Below are 13618 nucleotides of genomic sequence, written 5' to 3'. Positions count from 1 at the left end.
TGCTCACGAGGGTGAGGAGAGGAAGAGCAAGGAGCAGGGGAGACCTGAAAAATGAGAGGATTCAGTAAGTCTCACATACATTTAACTTTCAGGATTGCATGCCTTACACCTCAGAATAAAACTGAACTTGGAGAGAAATGCTTTCTTCTGTTGCCTAGAGGTGCAAACAAAAACCAGTATGGCAAGGTAGCATGTATGATACAGATAATTTAATATTATATAATGCTTAAATGTAATGATGACTATGAGAAGAAAGGCCAAAAGGAGTGGAAGGCAGTCCAGCTCTAGGTTTGGCAGACTTAGGTGCTGTGATCTGTAACACAGCCTTGGGCAAAACCCTTATGCTCAGGCCAACAAAGCACTTGTTTCCCAATGCACATTTGGGTGTCTCACCTTCCCTGTGAATCTGAATACTTTTTTTACCTTGGGTCATAATGCCTTGGGTTTCTGCTCTCTGAGATGAGGATAGTAATTGTTCTTCTCACTGCCCAGAGCTGTTAGTCTGCAAAATACTGGCTCTGTATCATATTCCAGTGCTCCACTAATGGGAGAACTGAGGGAACCTAAACTGTATAAAGCAACAGTGCTGCTTGTTAGCCTTTGGAGGGAGGTGTGGTTTAGATTTTGGTGGGTACTTTTTTTCCTCCTTGAAGTTTCAATTAAGCTCCTTACTTTGAGAAGTACACTTGGAAATTGCCTCCATAAATGACTGATTCTTGTGGAGAACTGGGGTTTGAATGTCCAGTTTAGTTATCTTCATCAGAAGAGTGCAAAATCTTTTGACTTCACTATGTCTTTTCTTCAAATTTTGCTTTTTGCAACTTCCAGTTCCACCCTCTTTGAAACTGTGGCCACAGTCATGTTCTGTGTTTGCTGGTGTCTTGGCTTTGGTCAACCTATAGAATTAACAGCAAAGCTGCTCTATCTCCTTAACAATAAAGCAGTTTTCATTCACATTGCATTATTATTTAAATTATGGAGTTTTCCTCCTCTTTCCCTCTCTCCCCCTTGAAGGGTACCTTACAGTCCCTTCAGGAGTTTCTTTTCAGGAAGGTGATTCATGTGGTGCTTCCATAGAGACCGAATATTTGAGTAATTTATTTATTATTGGCATTCAATGTGTTTGCAGCAGTGTTATTGAAGAAGTAAAATTAAGTCAGAAGGCTTGTGCAGCATGTCCCTAAGGGAGTAATTTGAACAACAGAGCTCTCCTTTGTTTGGGAAAGTGGGTAAAACCCTTGTGGGGCTGCTGGGGTCTTGAGGGTGCTGGTAAGGGCTTGTGTTTGTGAGAGGATTTTAAAATGGCATTAACACTGTGCATTCAATGAAAAATCTCAGTGAGAAACAGCATTTTGGAGTGATTCATACAGAAATAGTCACACTGGTATGACAGTTTCAGCTCTCTGTTCTGTGTAGTACATTTGTGTATATGGTGCTATATATGCTGTATCCACAGATCAGTTGCACAGTATGTTCCTGGGGGGTTTATTTCTATTTTTCTAGCTGAGTGTTTTAAGACAATAGCAAAAGCTGTAATTTAGTTAGTGCCTGAAGTGTCGTCCTGTTAACATGGATGTTGGAGGCATTAGTAAGCATATGTGTCTTCTGCCTGTTTATATGCCTTATGACCAAAATATCTGAGCTACTTTTGGCCTCTAAAATTGAGAAGGAAGAAAACTGGACTGCAGCAGACACATCTTGCTCACATTGCAGAGTTCATGAAGATAAGTTAAATTCCTACTGTGTTTAAACTCTGTGATTTATGGTTTGGATCTGCATAGTTGTGTTTGCTATCTTTACAGATAACTTTGCTTATTTTGTAACAGTCTCATGTAGTGACATTTGAAATTATTACTTCTTAGTGACTCAAGATGAAGTTTACTGGCTTTGTTTACTTACCCTGACAACTAGGGAGTGTGGGTGAGTGCTGCAAGACAAGTCCTACCACAGTGCTAACCTTGGGGAGAGGAGGGGATACATCTGTGTGTACCTGCCTGTCCAACCTTCCATGTCAGCTGCTGTGTGAACCAGAACAGTAAAACAGCACCTCACAGAACGCACCAAAGAGAAAATAACTGCTGCTGCTGTCAGTCCCTGCACTTCTGGCTTGGCTGCCTCAATAACTAACATAGTGCAGGAAGCAACAGGGAGAAAGCCCAAAGCATGGAGCATTTGAGAAGCTAGGTGGTCCTCACCCAGAGTTCAGTGCTGAAGTAATCCACAAGTACTGTTGCTCCAAGGATGATGCTAAATGGCTTCAAATACGTTCTTAGCTACTTTTCAGGTTGGTCCTGCAGGTTATGTGGCTGTGACCTTGATATTTGAATACTGAAATCTACTTCCCTTAAATTACCAGCAGCTGATCTCAGCCTTTTCAAGAAAAGTATTTTCTGTGACTGGCCCTTCTGTAGGCATTGGCACAGTTTTTTTTTGTCTAGAGATACTGTTCCTTCCCACTCCCTCGCCCCCCAAAACACACATATGGGACTTACAAACTAACAGCGCTGCCCTTAGGTTTCAGTTGGGCGAAGGAAGATGTAGACTAGATACAGCAAAAGAAATCATAGAATCAATAAGGTTGGAAAAGACCTCAAAGATCATCAAGTCCAACCTGTCACCCAAGACCTCATGACTACTAAACATGGCTTCAAGTGCCACGTCCAATCTCTTTTTGAACACCTCCAGGGATGGTGACTGCACCACCTCCCTGGGCAGCACATTCCAACGGCCAATCACTCTTTCTATGAAGAACTTTCACCTCACCTTGAGCCTAAACTTCCCCTGGCAGAGTTTGAAACTGTGTCCTCTTGTTCTGGTGCTGGTTGCCTGGGAGAAGAGAACAGTCCCCACCTGGCTACAATGTCCCTTCAGGTAGTTGTAGACAGCAAGAGGGTCTCCCCTGAGCCTCCTCTTCTCCAGGCTAAACAACCCCAGCTCCCTCAGCCTCTCCTCATAGGGCTTGTGCTTCAGGCCTCTCACCAGCCTTGTTGTCCTTCTCTGGACATGTTCAAGAGTCTCAATGTCCTTCTTAAATTGAGGGGCCCAGAACTGGACACAGTACTCAAGGTGTGGCCTCTGGTCTCTGGATGCCTGGCAGTATGGTGGGAGCATCTCTTTGAGGGGCCATCATGTAGCTAGACATGATCACTACACATACAGAGACAAGTCTGACAGCAGCAAGTGTCAGCACTTTTGGGTAGATGGAATTTGGAGCCAAGCCACCTCTGGCTAGGATGGGACTTAAGAGTAGGAAATACCAGTTGCCTGTGACAGGGACCACCAGTTAGTTCCCATTTTACAGTAGTTCTCTGAAAAAAGTCATGGTTAGAAACTAGCAGTAAGATTTGCATGGTAACATGAAAAATGGTAGAGCATACAAAGATTTCTTTTCCATAACTGTGAAATTATTGTGATTATTGCCATCAAAATCTCTGGGCTGATGAGCTGGAACATATGCTCCATGCTGAGAACCTGTGAATGTTTGGCATTCCTAAGATGTGAAGGTGGCTGATATTAGAAGTAATCTTGGCTTTCATAATTCTAGAGTCTGAGAGCACAGTTACAAAAGAGGCATAAGCCTGTGCTTTACATGGAGATGACTAAAATAAGAGCAATATTGCAGTTGTGTTGCTGTGATCAGTTTTTGGTAACGTGCAGATGGCTATGAGCAGGAGAAACCTGCTACCAAGTTGAGCTGTTCTTAACTACTTGTTGGGTTTCTTGAGACAGACTGTATTGAGAGAATTAAAACAGGAGCTCTGGGAGTTTTTACAAAGCTCTCTTGCTATGACCTGCTTGTGTGATGGACCATTAGATGTTTTTTAATCCCTGGGGAAGCCAAACCTTCGTAACTAGTGAAAAATAGTGAAGGTAATGAAGTGCAGTCGTGTCCTGTGAGGTTTTTTGTATGCTATTTGTGTTTGATGTTGTTCATGGTTAACACTGGGAATAATTTTTCCTCTCTAACATACTAAGGATTTCTCTTTGCTGATCAGAGCAGATCTGTGTGCTGCTGCTTAAAGATTGGTATGTTCTTGTTTGTATAAAAGACACTTCTTATACCATCGAGGAAAAATGGCAAATTAGTGCAAATGACGTATTACTGAGAGAGCTTGATTTTATTTGAATGGTTTGGAAAAGTAGAGACTGTCTTAAAATGGAAGGATGGGCAGTGGCTTGCATGTTTCAGTGTGCTATTTAGGAAAAAAGTGAAGAAAATCTGTTGGTATCAGACATTGGAATAAATCTTACCACTAGAAATTTTTCAGCTGTACACTTGAGAGTATGCAGAGCTCTAGCATGGCCAAGTTTGCTCTTAAAACTGTGAATGCAGCACTTGATTTTCCTGCAATTTATTTCAGACTCAAAAGTGAACTGGAACTTCAAGAGGGAAGGAAGCAGAATTACTTTTCTTTATCAATAAATGTACAGTGTGTTCAGAACCCCCCAAAATAAGGCTAGGGATCCTTTTGTGGTAAACAGTGCTTTACGCTACTGGTTTCATGCTACTTGAGGTGCACCTGCCAAGGCCAGTAGACTGTGAACATGAAAATGCTGCATACAGCACTTATTCCTTACATCCCTCCTTTGTAAGGGAAAGATAAGTTGGGTCCATATTCTGAAGGATGAAATAGTCCTCTCTAATCAGCAAAATGGGATAAACTCTCATTTTCTTAAAAGTGATCTTTGGGAACGGTCCATAACACTTTTTGGCTGGTAAAAGAATTTTTAATTCCAACCACAAAATAACAAAGAGCAGGACTTTCCTTACAGTTATTTATGAGAACCTCCATCAATTTAGATGTACCATTGCAGAATCCCTGAATTCATCTTACATGAGTCTCTTGGTGCTGTTTCTCTTTAAAAGTCAAAGTTTCACAATACTTGCAATAGCATACAGTAAAGGTAATAAATTCTTCTTCTCTCTGATAGTATTTACTTCTGCCTCTAGTCCATCAGTCTGCTCTGTAGTGCATGAGAAGGATAAGGTGAAATTCAAATCAACATTGTTCATACAGTAATGGGAAATTCCAGTCCTGACTTTTACACATATGCACAATCTGAATGAAAATACTAAGAAGACTCCCTGCACATCTTTCACTGTCACGTTTCTGCAGTCCACCCCAGCTGTGCAGCTTTTGCACTTTATCGATTTGTACAGATACATATGTTGTTTTTCTTTGTTTATAAAATAGGATGTGCTGCTTTGTGAACCACATACCGCATTTCAGCACTCAGTTTCTTTTACTGATATATTAATTTGTTTCTGCTGGGAAACTAGAGCATAAGGTTGTTTCTTCTGGAGAAGAAAAAATAAAATAACTAAGTCCTGACCGCCTGATCAGCTGTATGTGACAAGTCTGTGCTGGTGTGCATGTTTAAATAAGTGCATTTAAGTATAAGTAGAATAGAATAGAATAGACCAGACCAGACCAGGTTGGAAGAGACCTTCGAGATAATTGCATCCAACCTATTATCCAACACCACCTAATCAACTAAACCATGCAACTAAGCACCCTATCAAGTCTCCTCCTGAACGCCTCCAATGATGGTGACTCCACCACATTCCCGGGCAACCCGTTCCAATCTGCAATCACTCTCTTTGTGTAGAGTTGCTTCCTAACCTCCAGCCTAAACCTCCCCTGGCACAGCTTGAGACTGTGTCCTCTTGTTCTGGTGCAGTTGTCTGATAGGTTGAACACATACAAAGAAACAGTTATGTAGGAAAATATCCCTTTTTTATGCTAGAAATGTAGTGCACCCACCCTGTTCTCAAAGATTGAAACTTACTGTAAATATGTTCTAGTGTTTTTCTGAGATACCTGAATATTTCCATTCGTGTTCAGAAATGTTTCCTGGCTCTTCCAAATGCTAGGCTTGAGACACCAATACAAATAAATGCTACGTTTTACTAGTGGGTTTTGGTGGTGAATACTGTCCTTCCCACCACATCTTTTATCTCTCCATGTCCCCCCTATTTTTTTCTCTAGAAACATTTTCTTCTCTATATGATTTTCTGTCAGTCTGCCCTTTTTTGTCTTTTGGAGCAAATCTGAAGCTGTTCCTTCTGCACCACTCCTCTATAAGCAGTTCCAGTTTTGATCACTGCAGTTGACATTGCTAATGCTTAAAGCACTTTTAAGTTAAAAAACATTAGGTGTGTTGTAAGTTTGTGTCGGCAGGGGTAGTGGTGGTGTTTAACATAAATTAGTTTAATCTTACACTACTGCGAGTTCTTGTTGACGTCCCCTCCAACATTTCCTTGGATGTTACTACATCAATAACAGCATACTCTATTACCAAACAAAGATAGGTTTCTCTGTGCGTCTTAGTTAAAAGGCACCTTGTTTGATATCCAGAGAGGCCAAGCTATACTTCTGGACCTGTCTCTTGCAAACTTGGCTGTAGTGGCTGCTGAAAGAGATTTTTTTGTTGTTGCCTTGATTACACTGAAATCACAATAATAACTAGGTCTCCATTTTCAAACATTTTCAAATGAGTTAGTGGCTTAAAAGCATAAAACAGCAAATGGGGCCCAAATGCATCATGAGTTAAGAACTGGAGAATTTTATTTGATTGTTTCTTTGTGCTGTCATCAGTTCTGTCCAAGGAGTTCTGTCTATTTGCTTTTGCTTTATGGCTTTTCCAGATGGCTCCCCTCACCGTATCTGTAGCTTAGCTGCTGCTTTAAATGGGTTACAGTGTTGTCATGCACAAATAAGCTGTTCCTTTCCTGTGGAAATGAAGCTGGTGTAGAATTGGTAAGAAAATAAAACTAGAAGCATGTGAACTGGTGTCTGAGTGAAGGTTTAGCACAGCAGGTACGGAATACATCACTGACACTTTAGTGCTTTGGGTGGCATTAATTGCTGGCAAGGCAACCTGTGTATGACATGAGGGCTTGGAGTGGTGGTTTGTACAGAAAGGCAAGAGAAGTAGCTTGACACAGTCTATTTGAATTGCTACTCAAAATACTCTCAAACCCTTAATTTTCTTCATGGTATCTGTTGAACAGCTTAATACTTAGAGGCATAAATGAGACAGGGCAAAATTGAATGGGGACAGAACCTAGCAAGCACACATACTGCAGGGTCACAACTCCCTGGCTTTTCTGATAGTCACGATGGGACTAGCAGAGCTCCGATTACTTCTGAAGAACAGGATCCAAATTTACTCGAAGATGTCTGAAATTAATCCTTCTGAAATTTTGTTGCTAGGATTAGTAGTTACTCTCCTGCCAAACTGGTAGATGCATATAGGTCAGTGGCATCGTGATGTATTTTGTAAACATTGCATGATTTGACTGCTATCTTTAGAGATGTCCCCTCTGCCTACATGTAAATGTTCTTGAAGAGTGACACATTCAACTTCCAGGTAGCTGTTAATTTCCACTCCTGGGATAACAGTGAGCAAAGATTGTAAAACAAACATTGCTGAGTTTTTCACTGATCTTTTCCCTTCTCTGTGATTAACTGCAACAGCAAATCTTAAATATTTATTTTGCAAGAGAAGGAAAATGAAATGTAAAGGTCAACAATGAGATGTGCTAGTACACAAGACTACTTAACAGCTGGTTTGCCATCCATGGATTGAGTAAAATATTTCAAGATGATGGTGAGCTACTAGTCTGTCTAAAGTAATTTATCTTCTTTTTGTTGTTGTTGTTAGAGATGTGGCAGTACTCTGAGCAGGGTAATACTTTCCACTGAAGATGTAAAACAGTAATAAAGAAAAAATGTTTCTTAGATCTGTTGTCTGAAAACAGATTCTAAAGTATACAGTTCCTCTAGATGTTTTATTCGGCTGGTAAACCTGTTTTATAAGCTGAAATTCTTCTCCAGATAATATCCTAGGGGAGTGTGCTCTGTAAGCCTGACAGGAGGAGGGACAGCTTTATAGAGTGGAGACAATACGTGAAGAATCTTAAAACTGCTTCTTGGAACAGCCTGTAACCTGCAATTAGCGACACACCCGAGTGTTGCAGTGGCTGGCCAAGTGTCCTGAGAGAGGAGAGAAGCTGTGACCTTTAGCAGTTCCTGCTGCCTGTCTATCACCATGGAAAACTCTGGTCTGAAAATTACTAGACATGATTTCATTTTGAACTCTCAACTCGCCTGAGCAACCATGTCTGTAAATGTGTAATGCCTCACCACACTTCAGATGTGTTTCAGATTCCTTAATTATATTTCAGAAATAATTTGATGAAACACAGAATATTCATATCAAAGGATGTGAATTGTGTGAAACAGTGGGTGGCAACTGTAATTAGTGTCATGAGCCTCTGTTTGTATGCCTGTGCTAGTTAAACCAGTCACACATGCTACTGTTTGGGACTGTCTATTGTGTTGAAGTGCAGCACCCAACACACTGGTGGAAGTCTCTTACTAAGGGTATCTTTTTCTACACCTCATCTTTCCAGGTTTCTTTCATTTTGATTGTTTCTCAAGTATTTATTAACCAAAAATTAGGAAGCAAAGTGCTGTTGAATTTACATAGGAAGCCTACAAGCTGAAGCCTGTAGAAGTTGTTCCCCGTGATGTTTGGTTATTCAGAAGCAAAAAAAATCCTATGTGATGAGTAGCTCCAGGTATGCAAACTGCATGCAAAGTAATAAACCAGGGCTTCCCCTTGTCCTCACTGGTTGGAACGCAGGGGCTGCCTTTGGCCAGGAGACTGGCTGGGCTGTTTAGGGCTCTATATTGGGGAGCTGAAGTCAGCCTTCTGGAAGGTGGTGATACTCAGCTGACCTCAGTAAAGTAAGACAATGCCCGCAGTTCATCTGGGCAGCTACTGTTTTGAAAAGAAGCAATTTGAAAAGCAGCGTGGGGCCCTGTGAAAGGAGAAACCAGGTGACAAGAGCTAAATGGTGTAAACTGTAGTTGGGATTGAAGGCATCTTTAGGAAGATCTCATTGCGTCAGACTCACCTGGCTGAGAATTTGGTTGTACATTTTCCTCTGCTTGAATTCCCTGAGCTGGCAAGGAACAGTTTTATGTGTTTACAAAATGCTGAAGTTCAGGAAGGTTTTGACATGCTGTTCTTGTTGCACCACAAAGATTGTTCCAGTTTTCACTGCACTGGTTCATGGTGGTGGTTTCACAAGTCTTATTTCTTCTACTCCTTCTGAACCCCATCAGTTTGCCTTTCATCTGTAATTTATTCTACCAACAAAGCAGGTTGTTAGTTACATTAATGAGCTACTGCGAGCGAATTGTCCTCTGCAAGTAGTGTATAGGCTAGAGGAAAAAATAGCAATTTAGAGCTTTCCATGTGTGAAGTGGCTGTAAATCCCATTAGTACTTCCATGACCAGGGAGAGTATCTTTATCTCTGATTATCTGTACAACTTCACTGTAAGTGTAGCTGCTGTGTAAGATCTGGGCTACATTCCATGTGATAAAGCCCAGCGACACTTTCTGCTGTGTGATCCTGAACATTCATATGAACCCTCTGAAATTTCAGCCAGGAGACTAAAGATTTCTCAGGTGTTGTTGCTCAAGTGTCTGTACTGGCAGCTGGGGCTGCACATACACATGAAGCTCACTCTGTCCATACAGCTGTTGGAGCCATCACATAAGTAAGAGGTCTCTCATTTACTGCAGTATTTTCCGTTTAAAGTACTTGAATCATGGAATCATAGTATCAGCAAGGTTGGAAAAGACCTCAGAGATCATCAAGTCCAACCTATCACCCAACACCTCATGACTAACTAAACCATGCCACATCTAATCCCCTTTTGAACACCTCCAGGGATGGTGACTCCACCACCTCCCTGGGCAGCACATTCCAATGGCCAATCACTCTTTCTGTGGAGAACTTTTTCCTCACCTCGAGCCTAAACTTCCCTGGGTGCAGCTTGAGACTGTGTCCTCTTGTTCTGGTACTGGTTGCCTGGGAAAAGAGACCAACTCCCACCTGGCTACAACCTCCATTCAGGTAATTGTAGAGAGCAATAAGGTCTCCCCTGAGCCTCCTCTTCTCCAGGCTAAACAACCCCAGCTCCCTCAGCCTCTTCTCTTAGGGCTTGTGCTCAAGACCTCTCACCAGCCTTGTTGCCCTTCTCTGGACACGTTCAAGTGTCTCAATATCCTTCTTAAATTGAGTAGTGGACACAGTACTCAAGGTGTGGCCTAACCACTGCTGAGTACAGGGGCAGAATGACTTCGCTGCTCCTACTGGCCACACTATTTCTGATGCAGGTCAGGATGCTATTGGCCTTCTTGGCCACCTGGGAACACTACTGGCTTATGTTCAGCCAGCTGTCCTCCACTACCCCCAGGTGCCTTTCTGCCTGGCTGCTCTCCAGCCACTCCAACCCCAGCCTGTAGCGCTGCATGGGGTTGTTGTCACCAAAGTGCAGCACCCAGCACTTGGACTTGTTAAATGCCATCTTGTTGGACTCTGTCCATCTGTCCAGTCTGTCAAGGTCCCTCTGGAGAGCCCTTCTACCCTCAGCACCTGCTTCCAACTTTGTGTCATCTGCAAACTTACTAATGGTGGACTCAATCCCCCATCTAGATCATCAATAAAGGCATGTAATAGGATTGGGCCCAGCAATGATCCCACTGATCCCAAAAAGCAGTCGAATTAAGCCATATTTTGATTATCTTGTCAGTTTTGCTTTCTTTCCTGTTTTACGGTGCACTCATGACTCCAATTTGTGTGCATCCTTGCTTCTGTGTAACATCCTATGTTCTGTGTCTCAGGTGAAATGATCTCATGCCCTGGCAGAGGTACTACTGATATTTCATTTGCTACTTTACCTTCTTATGGAAAATAGACACATACTGCCTGAAAAGCCAAATCAAAACAATCCCCCTGAAAAATATTTCTCACTTGAGAAACTGCAGAATTTCTTGATTTCATCATAACTGCAATGACCTCACATACAGCAAATGGTGAACAATGAAAGCCAAATCGCAGTCCACTTCTAGGTTTAGAGGCAGGGATTTGGGTTTTTTAACTTTTGCAGAGGGACAAATACTTCCTGTCATGGGAAAAAGGAGTTACAAATGCGTGTACAGAATTAAAAGGGATTTGAAAATGAAATTCAGCCCTGTGTGCCAAGTATGAAATTGCATGTGGTTTTCCTGGGCATTTCAGGAAAATCCGCTCTCCTAATCTAATCCAAATAATTAGATTTTGGATTAAGGTAGGCTGTAGTCATCAAAATCAGAACAGGTAGAGATAATTTTTGTCCAGTCTGGACCCTCTCTTATTATGCTTAGCTTATTTTTCATCTTTATAAACCTCTCTATCTTTCTCTTCAATGATTAATCTTTTGCAGAGTGCAAAAGTTATTAAGGCTAGAAACAGACAAAAAGATAAATGCTGACCTTTCTAATTGGCTCTTGAAAGCTGAAATATGTACTACGCAGAGGATTAATAATATTTGTGTAATGATTTGTCATCCAAAGTAAGTATTTTTTGCTTCTTCATGAAGCCATGCTAACCTCAGATAAATAAATATCTGCTGGTGCCTCCACTTAATGGATTTTTCTGCATCATCGTAGAAAGAAATCTTGCTTCCAAGTGATTCTCAATAAACTTCAGTAGCCAAGCATACCTTACTGGTGATTCCCTTGCTTGCTTTGCTAAGTGTGATCATGGCTGGAAATGAATGATTTGCTGCTTTATCTGAAGTCTTTGGTACTAGGAATCAAGACTTAATCATTCCCTGCATTGATGGGTAGCAGAGCATAACGGCTCTCTCAAAGCTGACAGGGTGATATTTTGTTCTTTGTTCGTGTTCTCTGGAGTTAGTGGAAAGGGCTATAAAACCTGTGATTCTTTGCAGTGGACTAGGGGTTTTCAAGCATAACTTGAAGACTCTTTTATCTATGTTAGTGCTGAAGCTGAGGTGTCTGGTAGTACCCTGGAAAGCACAACAATATTACCACTGAGAACATGCTTGTTTTTACTGTGTCCTGCAGACTAGCTGGGATTAACTATTTGCACTGCACTGTGTTAGAGCAAATTTTCTTAGCACTGCAAATCTATACTCTGTCCTCAAAATAAGGATTCAGTAAATGTGATGAAATGTGTTCTATTTGTTGGAGTGTTGGTCTGTTAAAAGTGACTGAAAAGAATGCCAGAAAGTACTATACTTTTACAAAGGGGCAGAAAAAAGACTTAACATGAAATTTAAAAGAAAAACAAAATGAAAGAAACAAACAAACAACAAAAACCCACACAAACACAAAAGACCTTTCCTGTGGCTTTGTTGCTGTGATAAATGTAGTGGGTTCCAGAGGCTTGTGAGTCTTTTAAACTGGCCTGACATGTGAAAGTGCAAACACCAAGCTAATCTTGAAGCACAAGCAAAATTGCATTGTATTTGACTTTGAAAGGAATGGTAAAATGAATCCTGCTGCACCCCTGATGGATAGATGAACACTGATATTTCAGAATCAAAGCAACCCATGTAAATTCATTCTGAAGTGTTATGTAACAGCTGAGGATTTTAGGAGAATTATGACGTAAAAGCCTGATGCTTATTTAATAAACTGATCATTAATTACAGTTAAACAGTTTACTTCTGGAATGAAATTAAGAATAGCTTTGCAGCTCTTTTCATTTTAATTGCAGCATCTGTTGCAAGCCTAGGTTTCTCTTCCCTGGCACAGTATTTGCTGCATTGATGCTGTGTCTTATTGGCTGGTAGTGTTTTAGTACAGATTGGTTGTTTATTTGGGGGGCAACACGTGCCTATTTCAGGAGACACCAGTTTGCTCTGGTCAAACAGCAGGAGCAAAATGTTGATCCGCTCTGGCTTTGATCACAGTTCCCTAGCCATGCTTTTCCCTTTTTTCCCATCTCTGTTCTACCACTTCCAATTAAATCATGTAATTGTAGAGGAAGGCACGTGTCATTGTACCAGCATCACAAAAAGATTATTTAGTAGGAAATGTATGATTACATTTGCTCAGAAGCATTGCTGTGGCTGGTGGAGGGATCCATCAGTAACTAGCATGATTTCTAATCAAAAGCTTCAAATGAGGTGCCAACTACTTAAAGTTTGGGACCATCTATCAATTGTGTCGTGAGTCCCTAGTGTGCTGTAGCAGCCACTTCAACTTACAAGTTTTTGCCCTGAAATGAAACGACTCACACTCTCAAGATGTTTGAAGTTTTGAATTGTCTTCATTTCTGCAGCAGCCACTGACTGAAGAAAGACTGGGCGTGCTCATATTTACAGTTCCCAGGGGATGGATGTCCTGTCCTAGAAGGGAGATTGCAGAAACAAATGTGTATGCGCTAGAGAAGGAAGAGTTAGTCCCCGAGTTTCAAAGAAAATCAGTAATGACCCAAAGCACTTGCATAGCACATAATTGAAAAGAAAGTATTATCCTGTTGAACTAAACCCAGAGCATCTTACAATTTGCAACTACATTTCTTCCTGAAAATCTTTCTTTTCCAGGAATAATTAACTCCAGAGTTTGCAGAGAAGATCAGAGCTTCTTGTTATCCAGAGGTATGAATAAAAATTTGGATTTCCTAAGAGGGTAAACAGATTCAAGATAATGATGCTTCAGGTTTGATGATAATTCCTGCAGTCATTTTTTCCTGTGGCCAGTAGTGGAACAAAAGCAAACAGCGTCCTTTTATTGGAGCCTTTG

General features: G+C 41.2%; 1 protein-coding gene across 13 annotated transcripts in view; it reads left to right on the top strand.

Annotated features, from left to right (window-relative positions):
• The window catches only part of FOXN3 (forkhead box N3), a 213830-nt gene that overhangs the window by 145163 nt on the left and 55049 nt on the right, over positions 1 to 13618 (top strand). For 8 of the 13 annotated variants that reach the window (XM_068148747.1, XM_068148745.1, XM_068148744.1 and 5 more), the window contains one exon: positions 13420 to 13473. The exons of the other annotated variants lie outside the window; for them this stretch is intronic. In XM_068148747.1, coding sequence (XP_068004848.1) covers positions 13420 to 13473 — 54 coding nt within the window. The remainder of the gene's footprint in view (positions 1 to 13419; positions 13474 to 13618) is intronic. 13 annotated transcript variants of the gene reach the window in all.

The sequence above is a fragment of the Melanerpes formicivorus genome, unplaced genomic scaffold (assembly GCF_026170545.1).
Source record: "Melanerpes formicivorus ecotype bairdi unplaced genomic scaffold, bMelFor1.0.p_v2 SCAF_17, whole genome shotgun sequence".
Lineage (NCBI taxonomy): Eukaryota > Metazoa > Chordata > Aves > Piciformes > Picidae > Melanerpes > Melanerpes formicivorus.
Note: the sequence above shows the minus strand (reverse complement) of the source record. Positions and strands in the feature narration are given on the sequence as shown.